Here is a 22,122-nt window from a genome sequence, read left to right as displayed (position 1 = left end):
GAGTGGGGGAACGGATGAAGGGCTCAGAAGAAACTTTGGAAACTGCCTCTGATGCCCCAACATTTGCTGTCTCCGGTGATTTCCTCCCTTGTTTCTAAGTATTTATATTTGGGCAACCAAGCTGATAGGGAGAGTGAAGTTACAGATGCTTACAAGCTTACAAGTCTTGTGTGGTAATTTATTTAAAGATTACGTTCACATATTTTCATCTGTTTAATATATGTATTTGTTACCTCCTTGGTACTACTGAATGAGTTTTGGGACTCATTCCTGGGTATGCTTGTGACTAAAGAATGGACAGTTGAGAAGTTGCACGGGATGGAGAATCACTCAAATCTGGAATAGATCCTGAAAGAAATGGTGGTTGTATTTGTAATAGTTTAGAATATATGGTATGATCCTCTTTCAAAGATGAGTCCATACTCCTGCCCATTTAGCTCACACCTCAAGGCAGCTTTTCTTAACTTTGTGGCAGCTACCAACTCTTATCTGACTTTCAGGTGAGGAGTCATAAGATCACATTGGACTAAACTAAGGGCTTTTCTGCCCTGCAGCCTTCAGTTGTTTGTGCCCCCCAAGTAAACTGACTGGAAGTGAAGCCAGTTTCCTGATTACAAGCCCTTCCTCCTCTTGGCCCCAGGGATGGTCAGGGGCTCTGTCCAGACCACAAAGAATGCAGGCCCCAATTGGTGGATTCCCTTGTGTCTTTCCCTTCCCACCCAGGCCAGGAAAGCAAGTGTCAATGGTTTTGGTGGGCATGGTTTTTGAGGAGTGGTGAGAAAACTGCTGTGGCCCCCGTCTCTGGAACATTATTCCCCCTGAGGTGAGGTTAGCCCCATCCCTTTTGGCCTTCCAGAAAGCCCTTAAAACATGGTTTTTCCAGCAACCTTAGGCATTGCATGGGGAGCCTGCAAGATGGCTGCATTGTGCTTAGGATGTTGTTCTCCTGCAATCTTGGTTTTTATTTATGTTTAATTGTTTTTAATGGTTGTTATGTTTGTTTTTCATTGTTTGTTGAACACTGCCCAGAGTCATGTTAGTGAGGTTGATGGCTATATAAATTTGCTAAATAAATAAATAAATAAAGCCCCAGCAAGAACAGTTTTACATTTCTTACTGTTATTTGAGCTACATGGGAAAAATTGACAGAACTGAGTTAAGATGAAAAAATAACCAGCACTTCACCTGCAAGTGCTGAACCTGCTAAAAAAGGAAGGAAGGAAGGAAGGAAGGAAGGAAGGAAGGAAGGAAGGAAGGAAGGAAGGAAGGAAGGAAGGAAGGAAGGAAGGAAGGAAGGAAGGAAGGAAGGAAGGGTCAGCATTTCCCCATTCTACTACTGAACCTGTTAAAAAACAAACCCAAATAAAAGATCCAGCCTTTCATGTGAGGTGGCCATCAAAGGCAAAAAGGGGGATTGTGAGGGTCATGCCCACCAGAGCACCACCAGCCAATTGGAATGGGGGCATTTGTGTAAGACAGAATAAGGTGCAGCAGGTGAACCGGATTGCCTTGCTTGCATTGGTGGAGGAGGGAAATGCTACTTTGGATCAAGAGCCAGAAAACTTAGGTTCTGGTCAACTTTTCTGCAGTCTACAGGCAGGCTGAGGACAACATCATTCATTTCCCTTCCAACATTTGCACCACTGGGGACTAAAGAATGGACAGTTGAGAAGTTGCACGGGATGGAGAATCACTCAAATCTGGAATAGATCCTGAAAGAAATGGTGGTTGTATTTGTAATAGTTTAGAATATATGGTATGATCCTCTTTCAAAGATGAGTCCATACTCCTGCCCATTTAGCTCACACCTCTGGTAAGAGGCAGCTCTGGCCAAATTGGCTTCTAGTGAGCCACATCCTATACCTATACAGTGGCTTTTCCACTATCTCTGAGTGGATTGTAAGAATGCAATTTCCAGACCTGGGTGCTCCCCACCCCAAAAGGGAGGGAGTAATAATATATTACTGTCAAAGGAGACTGTGGATTGATGCTGGGCCTTCCTTTTGAAAGCAGCTGGATGGATGGCAGGGAGGGGGCTGCAGCTGAAACACCATGAGAGAATGGTTTCCCTCCTTGTTGGGGGTGGATTCTCTGGATCTCACCTGAGGAGATGACACATGACACTGAAAAGGCCTGTGCACGTGAAGAAGTGGTTTCCCAGCACCTTTCACACCACAGGGAGGTAGAGGATGCCATAAAGTTTGAACAAACATTTATTTACTGTCAGATAAAACACAAAGGTGGCTTTACTGCAAAGAAATCTGTTGCCCCTAATGTGGATTTTGAAATCATGGGCATCCAGCAACTTTGAGCTATTGCAGCCTTGCTACAGCCATTTGTCTTTCGGAACAATACATTGCTTCCTTCTTTCCTTGTAGCACTAATCTATTCTGTTGTCATGACAACCAACTGAAGTTCAGGTGCCTTTTTCCCAAATACCCCTTTTGCTCCAAAGTTATTAGATTGCTGGCTTGTTGTTGCTCTTGTTGTTATTATTCTAAAACTGTATGGACTACTGGCTGTCTAGGATGCAAAAGTTAGCCGCTAGCAATACTGCATTTGTCAGGACTGATGGAGCAAGAGACATAATAAAAGTGGACTACACATCATGCAGCCAACAAATTAGTGTTAATGGACAGGAATTATCTGCAACAAATAAACAAACAAACAAACAATGTCTTTAAACCAGAGATTGAGAACAATGGCAAACCAAATGTTTGCTTCCATGTGCAAATCCACACAGCCTCCTTACCCCAAGGCAAGGACAGCTATCTAACCATTTCCAAAGGATATGTCTGCATGCCACAACCTGTATCTCATCTCCATGCATAGCTCAGGCAGCCTGTGGTTAGCTTTAGGTGCTCTGCTTTACAAAAAGTGTTTTCCCTCTTATGCCAACTCTAGATCTGTGTGTGCAGTCAATGTAGGGCACGATGATGCACATGAAGGAAGCAGCCTGAAATTATATGTACTGTGTCTTAGAATGTTGCACATTAAAGCAATACAGACAGGACCACAGCACAGACCTGTTCCATGTGCTTAGTAAGGGCCTGTTATGGGCACAGCTGGATCTATAAGGGCAACATGATTTGCTGTCATCTGCAGGATGGGAGGGTAGCCTGGCAAAGCAGCTTTGTGGATGTGGCCCAAGTCTCATCATTCTTATCCAACATGGCAAAGGATGAAGGGACCTTCCAATATCTGGAAAATCACTGCTTTCTCATCCCCTATGCATCCCCTTGGTTTGATCATGGGGTCATACTTAGCTCTATAAAAATGGAAACACTGCAAGGAGAAGATCTCATCTTTTGTTAAAAGACCATAAAAAACCTATCTGGGCACATGGAGACAGCAGTGAAGCTGGGTGTAGCATAAAACTGAAGTTTCTAAAACAAACATTTTGACATCAATAGAGTGATCGAATTTGGGATACTGTGATGAAGCACAAACATATTCAATAAATGCAATCAAGAATGGCACCTGGACAAAGATATTGCAATAGCATGCTTTCCATTTATTTTTGATGTGGATGCCATTCAAGTTTCTAATTATAATCCAATCAATCAACCAAGGGATGTAATTAGTGAATTTTCCTTTTCTTTTAAATAAAGATGGACAAATTTGTCAATTTCCATTTATCTTCCTTTCTCATTTTTTCTGACCCAAATTTATTTTGTCTTAGTTCCATAACAATTGTAATCTACAAATTGGACTCCAAAATCCATTCTTTGGAAATGCCCACTGCAAACTCTGTTTCAGGGTTATTCTGTAGCTTTCTTCAGTCATCCACTCAATCCACATTGAGGATCTGCTGCTTCAGCTGTGGATTTTGTTGCCCTTCATATAATGCATTCAGAATAGAGGCAAGCCTGAAGAAGCACCAGTTCTAATACCACAGAAATGATAGGAATAAGGTACAAAAAATAGAAACATCAGTTCTAAGCTTAGAATGTATATATAAAATGTGTTTTTACCACATTGGTTAATTGGTCAATTATCTTAGCCTAATCTATATCCAGTCTGTGTTTTAGGTTGCAACTGTCATAAAAATCAGCAAGCATGGCCAATTTTAAGAGATTATTGGAAGACCCTGGGTTGCATATTCTTTGTCTACTCTAACCAGTGATAAGGAAATTTTCATCCAAATTTTAATGGGAAATGCCAAGAATTGAGCCTGGAACTTTGTTCATGTGCTCTATGTGCTCTATGATTGACTTCTAAGGACCAAAGCTACAGAGTTTTTAAGAGGAGATAGATGGGAGATGGGTTTCTATGCATGTTATTTTTCAGTTGAAGATTGTTATCTTCTTAATCATCTTCTTTCAACCCAAAATAGTATTTGAACCATCTTTGGAACTCCATGTTATTTATAATGAGGTACATCCTGTCCCCCACCCCCACCCCCACCCCCCAGTACAGGTCCAAGTGCCATTTCAGGAAAACTTGCTTTCCTTATTTTTGGAAGAACTTGCTATAAGAAATTTAGCAATGGTGTTCAGTCAGATACCCTTCAAAGATACCTTATGAAAGGGCTAATTGCCCTGTTCTTTCAAACTGCTTTTATTGCCCTTTTCCTGATCATTACTTTAATAAGAGCTTATCTGGGAATGAAGATACTAGTTTGTTGCAATCACTGTATCACTCCCCTTTTGAAGAAGAGATTCCATGACACATGGCTTTATTTTAGTTTACATTACTCTAAGCTAGCTGTGGCAGTGCACTCCATAAGGTCCCCAGCTTAAATTACTGAAATTTGGCAGCAAAGTTGTCAAATTCTGGCCCAAACACATTGAAAAAAATTCAGCCATGCCCATATTGATGATGAGTAGGATGGCCTCGTGTAGCCTTTCAGAAGGTTGTAAGACTGAGTGGTGCCCTTTGTCCCCTCAAAAAGCTATTTATGTTGTGCGGTTTATTACCTCTTGGAATTAATGTATTTACTTATATCTGACCCAGTGCTCATTTGGGACTTTGCTCCCTGGTCACAGACTTAATCCTCAGCATTTGTTGGTGACAAGATCTGAATGGGAAGGACAGAAGTTTTCATATTGATCTTCCATCAGGACGAAGTAGAGAAATCTGCCTTCTATTCCAAATGAAAAGGAATTATGGCAGCAACTGAGACTTAAGGGCTTGCACTTTGCCTGTCTCTCTGGATCAGCTTCCCAGACAGAGGGAGTTGAGTGGTGTGAAAGATTGAAGTGAGGCCAGGCCACCACAGATGCTTTCTGCATCTGCATCAGCTAACTTGTATATGCCTTATTCAGAGTAAGGTACAGATTATTTAAGAAAGCCTACTCCCAAGTAAATAGGCATGCACAAAATCATAAACTCTTAATTCTATTTATACTTTACTGAGAAATAAATTAATAGCAAGTTAATTCTCTTCCCCATTCCACAGGACGCCCTTAATGTACTAATGCCTAATTTGTATGATGTGCTGGCAATGTTTTTATCTTTAAGAACGCACATGGATATTTTAATCTGTCTTACATCAGACCTCTCCAGTTGATAAAGGAGCACCCAGAGCTTGTTTTTATGGGCTGGTCTCCTTTCTGCAGAGAGTAGTACAAAAGAGACATCAAAATTACTCTCTTTCCAATCCTAGCTCTCTCAAAATGGCAGTATCCCTCCTATCCCTCCTACAATATGAGATAATAAATACTACAAATGGATCTTTTGTAAACTCTCCAAACAGTCATGAACATTGTTACCCTACTGGAGAAGAAAAAGCTTTTTTGTTAAGTTTGTCTTTTCACTTCTCTTCATAGTTTCAAGACTCCAGCTCCTGATTTGAAGTAGTGTGTTTCCTGAAAGGCTGAGCATACTAAATCCCAGGTGGCAGTTGCTTGATTCCTGATGTAGTTTTGTTCCCACACAGCGGGCAGAAGACCTTGCAGGAAGCCTATTTGTGGAACTACTGAGATCTGTAAATATGCTGCTAACTGGCTCTTTTGTTCTCACTCAACATGCACTTCTGCAAGTGGGAAGATTAGAACTGCAACATTAAAGGCCATGCAACACTCCTCTCTGACTTCCAGGGTTTTGCTGCTGAATTGAAAGGCTATTTTGTTCACAAAACTGCACCCTTTATTCACTCATTTGGTGTACCATAGTACAAAACCAAAATATCTCTGGTATCTTCCCTTTAAATATTTGAGATCCATGCGTACTCAAAGGTTTTAAATCAAAGGATTGTAGTTATTCACACTGTGTGAGTACACATCAACAATTCCCCCCAATAATCCCTACCACCTCTCTCTCTCTCTCTTACTCACTCATTCCACACACACACAGGTTGACCATCCATCTCTCTTATCAAAGAAAAGGAATTGTACAATCAGAAATCTCTTACCTACAAATGACTTTTTCCCTACCTGCTGTATACCAAGAATTAAAGTGGGGCAAGGTGCAAAACTATTCTATATTTTTGAAGAAATACCCACCAGTAGTTGTAATACTACAAGAGCAAAACAATTTCCAGGGAAACTGCAACCAGCAACAAAACAACGAAAAGATTTAGGGGGGAGATGACTCACTGAGGGAGAAAGAACATTAACTGGATGAATTAGGGAGTGTATCCTGAGGTGTATGAGTGAATCAGATGTTGCATTATTGAGAAATATCTAACTGTAGATTGACCTTAGAAATGCCACCTTGCTGAGTGCACTTCCCCATCCCTCAAGGGTTTTGCTTCCATAGTAAACTTGTGCAGTGCAAGTTTCATATCAAAATTATATGTTTACATTATCACACCTTGCAATATTTTAAACTCACCTACAGGTTCCTTTGAGAGAAGAGTCCTCGCTGTCCCTGACCAACAGCCACTCTGACTGAGTCTGGCTTGCTGTGCTACACATCCCTCTCATTTTTATTGCTAGAAGTGCAAAGCTGGGTGATTTTTTTTCCTGAAATAATTGATCCCCAGAGAAAACTGCAGCATTTTCACTTAACTGAAATGATTGTTTGAAAAATACTTCAGTGCATTTCTGTGAAAAACCACCAGAGAAACACCAAGTGTTTCCATTAACTAGCAAAAACCCACCCCCTATTCGCACACTTACAAGTATATCGTTATTTGCATTTTTGTATGTTTTCATTTTATAATGCATTACATTATGGCCAGGGAAAAATGTTATAAAAGAGAGATTCACTTTACTGACTACAAACACCAAAGGTTTTGTCACAGTATAATCAACATGAGCGCAGATATATAAATATACCTTGTGCAGATCACCAGGCACTGGAACAATTATTATAACAAAGAATCAACTCTAAGCCTGAGGACATTCCATGGTAGAGACTACTGAAAGAGGGGCAATTTCCCCATGATGTGTCCCCAAACCTTTAGTTAAGTGGGCAAGACATTTGCCATGGACTGATATGACTAAAAATCTGTGATTTGTCTAACCCAATTTAACAGATATGCATTGGGTTCTGGCTTCCTCCATCCAGAAGAAGCCTAAGAAGGAAGTCATAAGCCAACTAAAAACAACAATAGTTTCCTTCTCTGGCTACTTCTGGGCGGACAGATTGTTTCATGTCGCTCGTACCTGCTGATTGGAAGAGCCAGCAGGCACAAATGGCTGGATTTACCATTAATCCTAAGCCTCGTAAGTATGATGTTACCTAGTCAGCGGAGCTTAGAACTACAGAGTTTTCTGTATTTCTGAAATACAGTAGTGGAAGTTTTCGTCTTCCACTGACCTGTTGCTCAGATCAAATGTCAAACACAATGGTGGAAGAGACTAAAGGAAAAAGATATCAGTGAATTATTGCTGAAGCGGTCTTCAAGGTTTACCCTTCCTTTTTCTAAGAAGAAATGCTGCTGATCCAGACCAAGTTCTTTTGACAACTGGAAAAGACTCAGTGCAAGTCTCTGCATGTTTATATGGAAGTAACTAAGCGTTCAGTGTTGCTTACCCACAAGGAAGTGTTGCCTTAATAAGCAAAAGGTTTCTCAAAGGCAACGATGGGTTTGTTGTTACTCTCCATTTATTTTTATATCACGTTTATCACTTAATCAGCAGAAGAATACCATGGAACTCTATTTTGAGATAGTTTTACTTGGGCCCAATAAAAGTGCCATAGCACGTATGGACATTGATTCTGATGGTGTGGCTTCCTCAGAACTCAAGGACATCTACGAGAAACCACAGAGACATGTGCGTTTGCAAGCTGATATAACAGAGAAAGGTGGAATAAAAATTAATTGATAAACAAACAATTTTAAAATGACAAAGGTTTGTATCTGTTGCTATAACTATATTCTGAAAAATAATCTTCTGGAGCACAGTAACTATTTTATTTTATATTTTTTGTTCTCTGCATATCATTTCCTAGAGGCTCCGATAAAGCTCCCTCTTTTATTCCTAGAAATTCAAGGGGAGGGACCAAATCAACTCTTCTTGCTCTCACTGGTAGGTATTCTAAATTGTTCTAAAAACAGATCCCTCAAAGACTTCGAAGCAAACTCTGGAAAGTAACAGATCTGAAAAAAATAAGGTGGGGGGGAGCCCTTTTCAATTAAATTGTCTGATTTTTGAAAAGGGAGTGCAAAGTCTCAGATAGGGAGAAGTGACATAAATTATTTTGTTTATTTTGGAACACCAGGAAATGTTCTCTGACTCAGAGCAACAGTAAAAGGCTGAACATTTGTAATCAGCAAAGAAAATGTGACCCTGATTTTTCAGTTGCGCAAGTGGAGTTCTTTTCATCAGATACCAGAAAGATACTCTTCTGAAGTTTTTCTTCACTTGCTTCTTTCAGAGCTGATTCATAAGGCCCGCATTTGAAGTACAAATCTTCCCACTGAAATACTTGTCTCCTTGGGATTAATACTGTATAAGGTCTTATAAAAACTCCCTGGATTATGATCTTACTGGGGGGCTTTTTCCCCCAAGAACAACTGCAATCCTTACATCAGTTCTGTATGGCAGGCCAGTATAATTATCCCCCTCACACCCCAACACTGAACATGGTAGGTTGGGGGAGGTAGGTTGAACTATGTAGAGGCCTGCCCAAGGGCACTGGATAAGTTCTTGGTGGAGAAGATACTTGACCAGGGGATCTCTGGGAAACGTCCCAAATCATTTCACTTCCAGAGGTGAAGAAGATGGTATCCATCCTGCTTCCACTCCATGTACAGAAAATGAAAGGACAGACAGCTGAAAAACTGATGATGGGACAGAAACCTCTATTGCATCAGGTCAGTAGGCCAATGGCAGACACATACCCATCCAATATCCCAGTGTTGTTCTCGGTACCTGCATCCTTTGCATCCTAGGGTAGCCACTTCATCTGCTTAACACAAGAGTTGGCTCAAACATAGCTAGTAAATGACACTAGTTCTCAATGAGTTACCATATGATGTCTAATTCTGTCATGGGATTGGCAGCTGGCATTGGTCAGCTATGCATATGCATCATGTATCTAAAACACAGTCACAGATTACAATGTACACAATGTATATGCAGGATCTGTCCATTTGCCCTCTGCTTGTCTACCCTGTTTTAGGCAGAAAATTGTATCAGGATTTGTATGGACCTTCTTTGAAATGATGAGCTAGGGAATAAAGCACAAAAAACAGGATAAACTCAGCTTCCATACAATAGACAACTTCCATAACTAATACACTGCCCACTTCCAGCAAGGGCAATGTATTAGTTGGATGGTGTTCTTAGGGTAGTAAACTGATATGACTGGAGACTGAGAAGGAGGAGTGAATCACAATGATGCCATAGCAAATCTTTTTTCTGAATCTTAGAGACTGATTTCAAAAGGATCTGAATTATCCCAAGACTCAAAGATGAAATGTTCAGGGATGCAAACAATGGATAAAAACAGTATCCCCAAAGCTGCACAGAACAAATGGCCAAACATTCTCCTACTGTTGTAGGATCCTCTGTGGGACAGGAGCAGTCTGAGGTTTTTCCAAGGGAAAGTTTTAATGAAGTAGCTAGAGGGACAGGCCTCAGTGAGGAATCCAAGGGAAAAGGCCAGCTGATCCTCCACACAGCCAGGCCACATTCAAGGTGAAGAAGAAAATAGATTGAAAGGATTAGAGCAGAATGGACTCAGCAACTTCACCTTTTCACAGCAGCAGCATTCTTAAATGAAGGTTCCTCTTCTGAAATTCTGAAGTACTGTTGTCCCCTGACTGATGGTTTGGAACAGCAATGTAAATACCTTTATTAATAATATATAATAATGATAATTAAGAATGAAATATTCCAGCCATGCCAGCTAATTATAGCTGGCATGCCATTTATCAAAGTGCATCTTGAAATCATCTTTACCTTTACATACTAAGAGAGGTATAGCTTATATTATTAGTATGGAGACACAGAATATGGGTCACTACTATTTGGTCTTTTTTTTTTAGTCACTTAAAAACAGATCAATGGTCCAATTAATCAAGGGATGGACTGTCTTCTCCCCGATTCTCTTTTATGATCATTGTAGCCTTTCCCTTATTATGAATATGTAAACAATTGCACTCCAATTGTAAGCATGCATTCAAATTTGCAGAAAGATGTCATCTTTGTGTTATGGACTCCTCAGACTCTGAGTGAGGGGCTTGATCCAGCAAGTTGCCAGTCTCAGAAGCCAGCAATCAGCCCCAGATTGTGTTGGCAGCTTCAGAGTCAAACTAAGGCAATCTCCTTGGCTCCTCTATGCCAATGCCCATAACTGAGCCAAACTTGCATCTGGCATATTTAAGAACAGCTGCAGTGATGGGCTCTCTGTTGGAAACAACTCACCATTCCTCTGACCTCACTTCCTGCTCTGCTCTAGAGAATAAGGAAGATGACTTTGATAGAGATCCATCACCCTGGCATAACTCCATCAAGGTGATCTTCCTCACTCTCTACATCTGCCCTACAACTCAGGTTGGCTGACTAATCTCTCTGGCAGGATTCCTGGCCTGTCATAGACCATGTTTACTTCTCTGTTGCTGCCATGCTCCATTTCCTTGAAGCTGTGTTCCATTTACCTCTCACAGCCTAACTCTAGACTGAACTCTAAACCATCCATGCTGCACATGGCTTTCAGGCAAGACCTTGCTTCCCTGTGTTATTTGGAAATGCCATGTGTGCCAGGTTGCCTTGGAGGCCTGTCTTGCCTGGGAATCATGGGCTCCCATCTTGCCAGCTTCAGCCCTTATAGCTGAGCTACTGTCTTTCCATGTGTCCCCATAATGCCTGAAAAGCTGAGCTGATTAATTCTTGGCTCATTACCTTCTCTGGAAGAAAACAGCACAAAGGCATTTTTATCAAGTCTCCTTTGGACTATGGGATATGTAGTATTCTATTGTCAGGAATTATTGCCTCATCCCCTTCCTGTGATTTCTCTCCTCCTACCTGTGGAGAAGGTGCCTTGCCACCTTTTCCAGTAGCTCTGAATGGCAGCTTTGCTGCTTACTTCCTCAGAGTGGCTGGCTTCCCTGTTTTCTCATTAAGAAAACCTAATGTGGCAAGGGAGGGCTTGGGAAGGCAGGATGTCGGCTAGATGCTGTTTTTGAGCCCTCCCACTGGTCAATTGGACAAAATAGTAGTCAACTCCAAGGTGGGACAGTAGGCAGCAATGGGAAGATTAGTGCAGGACAGCTGCCAAAGATCTGAGTGGCAAGCCTGCTGGCTTTGTGGATTGGAAAGAGTTAAGGAGTTGAGCACCTAGTATCAGATCCAGGAACACAAGCTTTAGCACTACAAATAAAGATTGTGCAAGGAATCCTCTTATATCCCTCCTTCTGTACATTAAAAGTAATTTAAAAAACCCCTCATTCTTTGAATGTCAATCAGTGTAGAGCCAAATTGTATCATTATGTGCAAGAGGGAGAAAGTGGTAAGCTCAGAGGAATTCTAAGGTTTGCAGAAGTTTAAAGTACAGTACTCTTAAAAAGATGGCTCCCTAAAATTATCCAATGGCAACTGAGCATATCATCCAAGGAGAACTCATTGCTGGCAATCAGTCATAAATGAAAATCCAGGAAAGATGGAACTGCAATAGTGTATGTCAAGGAGAGCGTTGCTGTCGGACTGGTATCCTGAATATTTATTTATTATAATAATAGTATTTGTATATCTCTCATGTTAGTAGACTTTGGGTACTATTAAAAAACACCCCCCCAAACCATAAAAACAATGCATACAATAAAACATAACCTCCACAATATGGAGTGAAAAAGTCCCTCACAAAATATATGATAGAAAAAAAAAAAACAATCGGCCATGGATCAGCCCATTTGAGTAAAACCATTTCATAGCCTTGCAAAATGACTGTAACTGGGGACCCAGAACATATCTGGGAATAAGGTGTTCCAAATGATCAAGGCAACTAGAGGTCTGCCTTCTGGTGAATGACCCCCCCATAACTCCCAAGGGGGCAAAAGCTTGAGCAGACCACCTTGAGATGACCTGGTAGGATGGGCAGAACCATTTTGGAGAGGATGGTCTTTGATACCGCCAGGAGTCCCACTGTGAATAGCTAGCACTTTGAATTGGCCTGGGAGCCTATTGGTAAGCAGTGCAATGACTGAAGAATATGTGTGTGTTATGTTGCAATGATGAACCTTGCCTGTCAGCAGCCTGACTGTGCATTCTGTACCAGTTGAAACTTTTGGGTCACCTTCAAAAGCAATCCCAAGTAGTGTTTTGCAATAGTCAAGGAATATTTTGTTACAGGTCCCTTTTGTATTGTCCAGTTGTGTCTTAACCTCAAACAATCTGTGAAAGTTTGAAGTTGTATGTCAAGCACACAGAACATCTGACCAAGCAGAAATTTTAGACACGGTACTACATATAAGAACTAGTAGTCAACATATAATCAAACCAGCAAGGTATTTATTGATGTTGGTAGCAACTGCTACATTACTCATCTTTATTACATAAAGGTTTCCACATAAGGGAAACTGTTTTTAACAGAAACAAGGAATTAAAAAAAAAAAAAGTAACCCAGAGCATTCAAAGCAGCAAGGTCAAAATCTTCCATCCACTCCCAATTCCTGTACTACCAATTTCTGAATGGTTTGATGGATGCTGCTTATTTCCTTTTGAGTCAGGGTCCTTTCCAAGTGCCGGTAAGTGATCTTGTAACAATGGCTGACCCTTTTTGTCCTAGGAAAACAACAAAAAAATCAGTTGCTGGTGTTAATTTATACAAAATTATGCATCTATGGAAGGAGAAAAGCAGAAGGCTTATCTCTGCAGTTATTTTATGCTTTTCTTGCCAAGGTGTTTAATTATATTTCTCAAGTTACCAATACAATGGATGGAGTCAGATGCAACCCCCCTTCATAATGCATAATTAACCTCTCTGGAGGAAAGAGCAGAACAATCCATTTTTGAGCTCCACTTGGGTTTCAAATGCATACCATTTTTGGGACAGCTGCATGTGGATCTTGCTTGCTCATTTTTTTCTCCTTTTTTTCCTGTCCCAAATTGTTGTGCCAGAGCTATGTGTCCTCCTGAAGATATGCTAGCATGAAGACAATTCACATGCAAAGAGTTTGAATACAAGAGACAGCTTGTTGGAGGCTCCACTGAAGTACTGTTACTGCAAGACATGTATACAGTTCCTACAGAAACCCATAATCTTTGGTGACCTGGTTGGACATATTTCATATTGCTCTAACGCCTACAACTAACCCTCCCCCTGTAGAATAACAGATGATTCTCAGTAGAGATTTATATATAGGAAGGCAGAGTGAGAATGTGCATATTCTATGGACCAACTAAGTTATAGCTGTTACAGCTGGGACCAGGTTGAGGCTCCTGAGTTGTAATCCAACTGCTCAAAGACAAAACAAACAAAAAAGGTGGGTGGGCAGGAGGCTGACAGTTCTATACATTTTGTAAATGCTTTGATTAATATATGATCCCCACAAAAAGATTTTTGAAAATGTTTTTGAAGGAACATCTATTTATTCACATATCCACATGCAGCTGTCCCAAAGATAAAAAAAAAGTAAGTAAGTAAGTAAGTATTTATAAATAAGACTCATATGTCCACCCATCTTGTAAAACACAACTCTGGGTGGCTCACAGCAACAACAGAACCAAAGACAATAAAGCAAAGAAAGCCAAGTGCCTGACCCACAATCTCCAATCCATCAACCCACAAAATCTTCAGGCTCCAAATTCACCCTATCCCAGTGCCTGGAAGACTCATAGTACAAGAACTCACCTTCATTAGAAATGCTTAAGAGACTGAGTGGCCATCTGTTTGGGATGTTATAAGCCAGGTTGGGCAATCTGGACCATGAGAAGTATATGTGGCCCCCAGCAACTTATTAGCAGTCTCCCAGCACCCTGGGATCACGCCACTAACATTCAGCAGCAAAATTACTGATCGTCAGCGATATGGGGTTTTGTTTTTCCTACCACAGATAAGGGTCAAAATGGAAGTGTTTTGCTGAAAAGGTTACCTAACCCTGCTATAAGAAATGGTCTTCCTCCATCATGAAGAAGCTAATTGAGATAGCTTCCAACTCTATCACTGTGTTCATTCTTTCCACTAAGCTATAATTTGTTTAGCCATAGTTTAATAACAATAAATCAGAATTGCTTCAGTTTGTAAACTATGCGTATGGCTAGCATAAGCAAACTATAATAGTCAATTTCACACAATATGCTAAGCCAAAACCAAATAAATCATGTTATTGTTTAGATTCTGTGCAAAGCCAGTCAATGATTTTAATATCTCATTTTCTACTCTCTAATCAAATCATTTTATTTATATTTTTACCCTCCCCTCCCAAAAAAACTTCTGTCATTTATATTGAAAGCTTTTCTTCCTTAAAAAACAATGCATCTCCTATTAATTATTTGCTCAGGAGTGAAATCTCTTACTATGATCCTTATTATTCTTAGCAGCAAAAGATTTTACTCTCTCCAGCATGTCTATCATTCCTTCAGCAAGGCTTCTTCCCTTTTCATTTACGCTTCTAAGATATTTAAGCATCTGTGAAAGGGCTGGGCAGCTATAAGAGGAAAGCTGATTCATTGGTTCTACAGAAAAAATAATCTTTCATAACTTTGTTGTATAGCCTGAAGCACTACTTTAACAAACAAACAAACAAGAAAAAAACCACAATCCAACTTAAAAAAAGAAAAAAGAAAAAAATTAGCACGCATGCCTTGGGCAGTGAAAACTCTGCAGAACTACTTCAGTAAGATCTCTGCACTGCTATTGTTTGCGAACAGTCTGTATCCAGGTGGCATCACTTATTCTTGGCAACCAATATTGGCAATAACCTCAGAAGCCCAAGCAATTGCACCAAGGTCATGTTGTAAATCCTTCAGCAAAGGATCGTTACCTTGTCGTGGTGCTGGAGCTTGAGCACCTCAATGATGCCATGAGCTAAACCGTGAAGGGCCACCCAAGACGGGAAGGTCATGACAGAGAGGTCAGACTAAATGTGATCCCTGGGGAAGGTAATGGCAACCCACCCCAGTATTCTTGCCGTGAAAACTAAATGGATCAGTACAACCAGAGATGTGTTGGTATACCATCGGAAGATGAGACCCCAGGTCGGCAGATGGTCAAAATGCTACTGGGGAGGAACAGAGGATGAGTTCAACTAGCCCCAGATGTGATGACGCAGCTAGCTCAAAGCCGAAAGGACGGCTAGTGGCCAACGGTGCTGGTGGTGAACGGCGAATCCGATGTTCTAAGGATCAACACACCATTGGAACCTGGAATGTAAGATCTATGAGCCAGGGCAAATTGGATGTGGTTATTGGTGAGATGTCAAGATTAAAGATAGACATTCTGGGCGTCAGTGAACTGAAATGGACTGGAATGGGCCACTTCACATCAAATGACCACCAGATCTACTACTGTGGACAAGAGGACCACAGAAGAAATGGAGTAGCCTTCATAATTAATAGTCAAGTGGCTAAAGCAGTGCTTGGATACAATCCAACAAACGATAGAATGATCTCAATTCGAATTCAGGGCAAGCTATCTAACATCACAGTGATCCAAATATACGCCCCAACCACAGATGCTGAAGAAGCTGAAGTAGAGCAGTTCTATGAGGCCTGCAGCACCTACTGGACAACACACCTAAAAGAGATGTTATTTTCATCACAGGAGACTGGAATGCTAAGGTGGGCAGTCAATTGACACCTGGAATTACAGGTAAATATGGCCTGGGAGAACAAAACGAAGCAGGACATAGGCTGATAAAATTTTGCCAAGACAACTCACTCTGCATAACAAACACTCTTTTCCAACAACCTAAGAGACGGCTTTATACATGGACTTCACCAGATGGACAACACCGAAATCAGGTTGACTACATCCTTTGCAGCCAAAGGTGGCAGACATCTATACAGTTGGTAAAAACAAGACCTGGAGCTGACTGTAGTTCCGATCACGAACTTCTTCTTGCACAATTTATGATCAGACTAAAGAGATTAGGGAAGACCCACAGATCAGCTAGATATGAGCTCACTAATATTTCTAAGGAATATGCAGTGGAGGTGAAGAATAGATTTAAGGGACTGGACTTAGTAGATAGGGTCCCGGAAGAACTATGGACAGAAGTTCGCAACGTTGTTCAGGAGGCGGCTACAAAATACATCCCAAAGAAAGAGAAAACCAAGAAGGCAAAATGGCTGTCTGCTGAGACACTAGAAGTAGCCCAAGAAAGAAGGAAAGCAAAAGGCAACAGCGATAGGGGGAGATATGCCCAATTAAATGCAAAATTCCAGAGGTTAGCCAAAAGAGATAAGGAATTATTTTTAAACAAACAATGCGTGGAAGTGGAAGAAGACAATAGAATAGGAAGGACAAGAGACCTCTTCCAGAAAATTAGAAACATTGGAGGTAAATTCCAGGCCAAAATGGGTATGATCAAAAACAAAGATGGCAAGGACCTAACAGAAGAAGAAGAGATCAAGAATGGCAAGAATATACAGAAGACCTGTATAGGAAGGATAACAATATCGGGGATAGCTTTGACGGTGTGGTCAGTGAGCTAGAACCAGACATCCTGAAGAGTGAGGTTGAATGGGCCTTAAGAAGTATTGATAATAACAAGGCAGCAGGAGATGACGGCATCCCAGCTGAACTGTTCAAAATCTTGCAAGATGATGCTGTCAAGGTAATGCATGCTATATGCCAGCAAATTTGGAAAACACAAGAATGGCCATCAGACTGGAAAAAATCAACTTATATCCCCATACCAAAAAAGGGAAACACTAAAGAATGTTCAAACTATCGAACAGTGGCACTCATTTCACATGCCAGTAAGGTAATGCTCAAGTTCCTGCAAGGTAGACTTCAGCAATTCATGGAGCGAGAATTACCAGATGTACAAGCTGGGTTTAGAAAAGGCAGAGGAACTAGGGACCAAATTGCCAATATCCGCTGGATAATGGAAAAAGCCAGGGAGTTTCAGAAAAACATCTATTTCTGTTTTATTGACTATTCTAAAGCCTTTGACTGTGTGGACCATAACAAATTGTGGCAAGTTCTTAGTGGTATGGGGATACCAAGTCATCTTGTCTGCCTCCTCAAGAATCTGTATAACGACCAAATAGCAACAGTAAGAACAGACCACGGAACAACGGACTGGTTTAAGATTGGGAAAGGAGCACGGCAGGGCTGTATACTCTCACCCTACCTATTCAACTTGTACGCAGAACACATCATGTGACATGCTGGGCTTGAGGAATCCAAGGCTGGAGTTAAAATTGCTGGAAGAAACATTAACAATCTCAGATATGCAGATGATACCACTTTGATGGCTGAAAGCGAAGAGGAACTGAGGAGCCTTATGATGAAGGTGAAAGAAGAAAGTGCAAAAGCTGGCTTGCAGCTAAACCTCAAAAAAACCAAGATTATGGCAACCAGCTTGATCGATAACTGGCAAATAGAGGGAGAAAATGTAGAAGCAGTGAAAGACTTTGTATTTCTAGGTGCGAAGATTACTGCAGATGCTGACTGCAGTCAGGAAATCAGAAGACGCTTAATCCTTGGGAGAAGAGCAATGACAAATCTCGATAAAATAGTTAAGAGCAGAGACATCACACTGACAACAAAGGCCCGCATAGTTAAAGCAATGGTGTTCCCCGTAGTAACATATGGCTGCGAGAGCTGGACCATAAGGAAGGCTGAGAGAAGGAAGATCGATGCTTTGGAACTGTGGTGTTGGAGGAAAATTGTGAGAGTGCCTTGGACTGCAAGAAGATCAAACCAGTCCATCCTCCAGGAAATAAAGCCAGACTGCTCACTTGAGGGAATGATATTAAAGGCAAAACTGAAATACTTTGGCCACATAATGAGAAGACAGGACACCCTGGAGAAGATGCTGATGCTAGGGAGAGTGGAGGGCAAAAGGAAGAGGGGCCGACCAAGGGCAAGGTGGATGGATGATATTCTAGAGGTGATGTACTCGTCCCTGGGGGAGCTGGGGGTGTTGACGACCGACAGGAAGCTCTGGCGTAGGCTGGTCCATGAAGTCACGAAGAGTCGGAAGCGACTAAACGAATAAACAACAACATGTTGTAAATAAATCTTATTTTGTAGAACATTTACAAAACTATTAACTGATAGATGTTCGCTCCCAACTACATCATGATACTTCTTGAGCTGGACACTGACTGCTCTTTAAGAAAAAGAAGACAGAGAGAATGAATTAGAAAGAAAAAGAGAAACTGTAATAGAGAGAGAGAACAGATAACAGGCAGGAAAAAAACAATCATTTAAACTTGGGCCAATATTTCACTAACACTGGCTTTGGAAACCAACTCTATACTGGATAAAGAAGCAAGACTAAATGGACCTGACATGACAACGGTATGCAGCCTTTGTCTCAAATAATTCAGTTTTCCCAAACAGATCCAAATCTATATTTTACAGTCAAGGCTTGAGCCCAAACAACAAGTTCCATCTGACTTCATTTGTGTGTGTATGCTTAAAAAGAATTCTGCCTTTAATAACAGTATGTATCCCATTTGTTCATATTGGGGAAAATGGATTTTCAGATGCCTGTTGTTCAACAGCTGAGAGATGAAAAGGTCTGCCCTAACCCCACTGGACAAGAAACCATAGAAACCAAGATGACTTCAAGTTTTTATACCGTAGACTCTTGGAAGTGAACTAATTCATTTAGCTCAGGCAGTTAGAAAGCTCAGACAAACACAACCATGAGTGTTGTGGCACATTAAAAATCTTCATCAGTCTTTTACAGCAACAGCAAAAAAAAAAAGGCCTGTGATACCTTAAAAAGTATTATCACATATTCTCTTATGGATCACCATAGTCCATTGACCATGATCCACTAAAGCTTATATTGTAATAAATGTTAGGTTTTAGTGGACTGTAATTCAGAAACATTTATAAGATAATAAACTTGCTACTTCTTAAGGTGTCGTAAGGTTCTTTGGTTTTACTGCAAAGGTCTACCATGGTTATCTTTTTGGAACCTGGGCAAAAAGAAATCAAATGTAGAGGCCATAGGCCTTAAAATTAAGGACAGTGATGATGGTGTTGCTCTGTGAAACACCATGTATGTATATTGATCATGCTATACAAGTAAAAAAAATAAGAATAACAAATGAAAAAGACAGGCTTAGGGAATCTTAAAATTTAACAGATTTATTATGGCACAAGCTTTTGTGAACTAGAGATCGCTTCATCAGATGCATAACAATTTACATGTATACTTGAAGTAGTTAAAAAAATAACTGGGCCCATATTCCTTGAAATGAAAACCTATGCTATGATGAATTCATTGAGTCTTTGAAGTGCCAGAAAACTCTTTTCTATATTTTCATTAAAAGGTTATTCCTTAACAATCCTAAAAGAAATGATGTAAGCATGCAACTCTACTAGTTTTAAATACCAGGGTTATGAATGGTATTATTCACTTATATGATGCAATTGTACTATGTGCTGTTATTCTGTACAAATAACTAAAATTTACATCTATATAAGGAGGGCAGAGGAAGCATTAATACTACTGGAAAAATGACTCAGTGACTCAATATTAAAATATAGCAATATTTTATTTAAACTCAGTGGCTATGCATTTGATATGAAAAGTGCAGATTTCAGTGCGCTCATGTATTCTGGGTTCTCTTAAATATCTAGCAAGTGTGAAATCACAATATTCATCTACAAATCCTGTTGGAACACATTTGTCATTTGTCCCTGTTAGGAATGCAGGACATGAAATTGTCTGTATATATTTATGGCAAGTCAAGATTGCTTCCAAATAAATGTAGCCAAAATGAATAAAGGAAAGTATGAAAAGAAACCAAGTAATCCCATACTCTTCCTCTCAATATCAATAGGAGTGACCTTAGTGGAGGATGGGTTATATATCCACAATCATCCTTTTAGGAGACATACCATCATGTATTACTAGAAGTATTCCACATACTGTAATATAAGAAAAACAAAGCCCTCCTCGCTATATCATCTAGCCAATACTACCTTGTCTTACAATGGTTTATTCCTAAAGGCTTTATATTGTAAGCAGTAAAAGAGATTTTATTCCAATAGTATTAATATATATCTTTAATTGATAATATAACTGATAATTGTACTAGTGGCATACTGGCCAAAATATTATTAGCAGAACATACTGCATGTTGTACAGGTACAGCTAAGGCTGGTTAACTAGTCTACACCGTCTCTGTATTACTAAGAAGTGTTATGGGAAAGCTTTTGTTGACTAAAGCAATTATGGGAAGTGGAAGTCAATATTTAGAGTCCATCTTGTAATGAACATGGCTTATGGAAGATTGACACTTGGAATATAAAAAAAATTAAAATAAAGAGTATGAATTAACAAATAAAAGAAAGAAAAATAGATGTGTTGTGTACTTGTGAAAGCAAGGAAAAGGGAAAGGATGTAACAGATTTATAAAAAGTCTGATTTTGCAAAGTTGAGGAAGCATGCAGGGAGGTTAAAGTGTATGAATAGAAGAACTAAAGTGTATAACAGAAAGTAGGAAAGTAGGAACCCTTAGGCTGGTAATAGTTACATGTTATGCTCCAGTGAACAGTGATAATGGAAGAACCAGAGATAATTTGGTGGGGGGGATTGTGTAACACTTTGAATGTATGCAATCCAGAGGAAAGAATTTTTCCATTAGGTGACAGGAGTAGATAGATTGGAACAAAACAAGAAAAAGAGATCATACTATCTGGACACCAAGAATGAATGAAAATAGTGACTGTTTGGTGAGTATCTCGTTTGAAAAAGATCTGTTTATTTTGAATATGTGGTCTAAGCATGTCTATTTATACCTAGACATGGCAAAGAAAAGGATATAATATTATTCTGTTTTTTACTGGTAAGCCCCCTAGAGTCACTTATACAGTGAGAATTTTTTTTTTTTGCTGTTCAATCATGTCCAATTCTCAGAGGCTGCCTGGACAAGTCCCTGAGGTTTTCTCAGCAAGGTTTTTCAGAAGTAGTTTGCCATTGCCTCCTTCCTAGGGCTGAGAAAAAGTGACTGGCCCAAGGTCACCCAGCTGGCTTTGTGCCTAAGGCGGAACTAGAACTCACAGTCTCCTGGTTTCTAGCCTGTTGCCTTAACAACTAGACAAAACTGGCTCTCACAGTGAGATGAGCAGCGTATAAATTTAATAAATAAATAAATAGATAGATAGATACATAAATAAGTAAAACAGTACATTTTGTTTATGAGGGAAGTGAGAGATTACTGAAGGATTCTAGGGTGATGAGGCCTCTGAAAATGGGACAGACCATTTTTTGGTAGCGTCAGGAGGGGATCTTTGGAAAAAATGGATGGGAAATGAAAGGAAAGGAAAGGGAAAATATAATATAATAAGCAAAGCAAAGCAAAGCAAAATAAACAGGAATGAAATTAAAACAACAGGAAAAGAAAATATGAGTCCTGTATGAAAAACTCTTAGAAAAGAGATAATTCCCCCACAAAGTGAATAGAAGATGGATGTAAGGAAAGAAAATGTGGAAGTTTTTTTGAACAGAGTGAAAAGAATTATGTTCCAGTGTGCCACAGAAGCATGTGGAGTTAAACTAATAGGAAATATGATAAAGGCTACTTGATGGAACAATGAGGTGAAAGAAGCAGTAGATGAGAAAAATGCATAGAAAGTAATTATTGCAGCTGC

At 40.1% G+C, this 22,122-nt stretch overlaps 2 protein-coding genes across 6 annotated transcripts in view; both read right to left on the bottom strand.

Moving 5' to 3' along the window:
* PPP1R3G (protein phosphatase 1 regulatory subunit 3G) overlaps positions 1 to 22,122 on the bottom strand; it is a 1,059,979-nt gene that overhangs the window by 698,186 nt on the left and 339,671 nt on the right. The gene's annotated exons all lie outside the window — the stretch shown is intronic.
* The window catches only part of FARS2 (phenylalanyl-tRNA synthetase 2, mitochondrial), a 258,123-nt gene continuing 248,824 nt past the window's right edge, over positions 12,824 to 22,122 (bottom strand). For all 5 annotated transcript variants that reach the window (XM_063298847.1, XM_063298851.1, XM_063298848.1 and 2 more), the window contains exon 8: positions 12,824 to 13,118. In XM_063298847.1, coding sequence (XP_063154917.1) covers positions 12,980 to 13,118 — 139 coding nt within the window. In that variant the 3' untranslated portion in view covers positions 12,824 to 12,979. The remainder of the gene's footprint in view (positions 13,119 to 22,122) is intronic.

The sequence above is a fragment of the Candoia aspera genome, chromosome 3 (assembly GCF_035149785.1).
Source record: "Candoia aspera isolate rCanAsp1 chromosome 3, rCanAsp1.hap2, whole genome shotgun sequence".
In the NCBI taxonomy this organism is placed as follows: domain Eukaryota; kingdom Metazoa; phylum Chordata; class Lepidosauria; order Squamata; family Boidae; genus Candoia; species Candoia aspera.
Note: the sequence above shows the minus strand (reverse complement) of the source record. Positions and strands in the feature narration are given on the sequence as shown.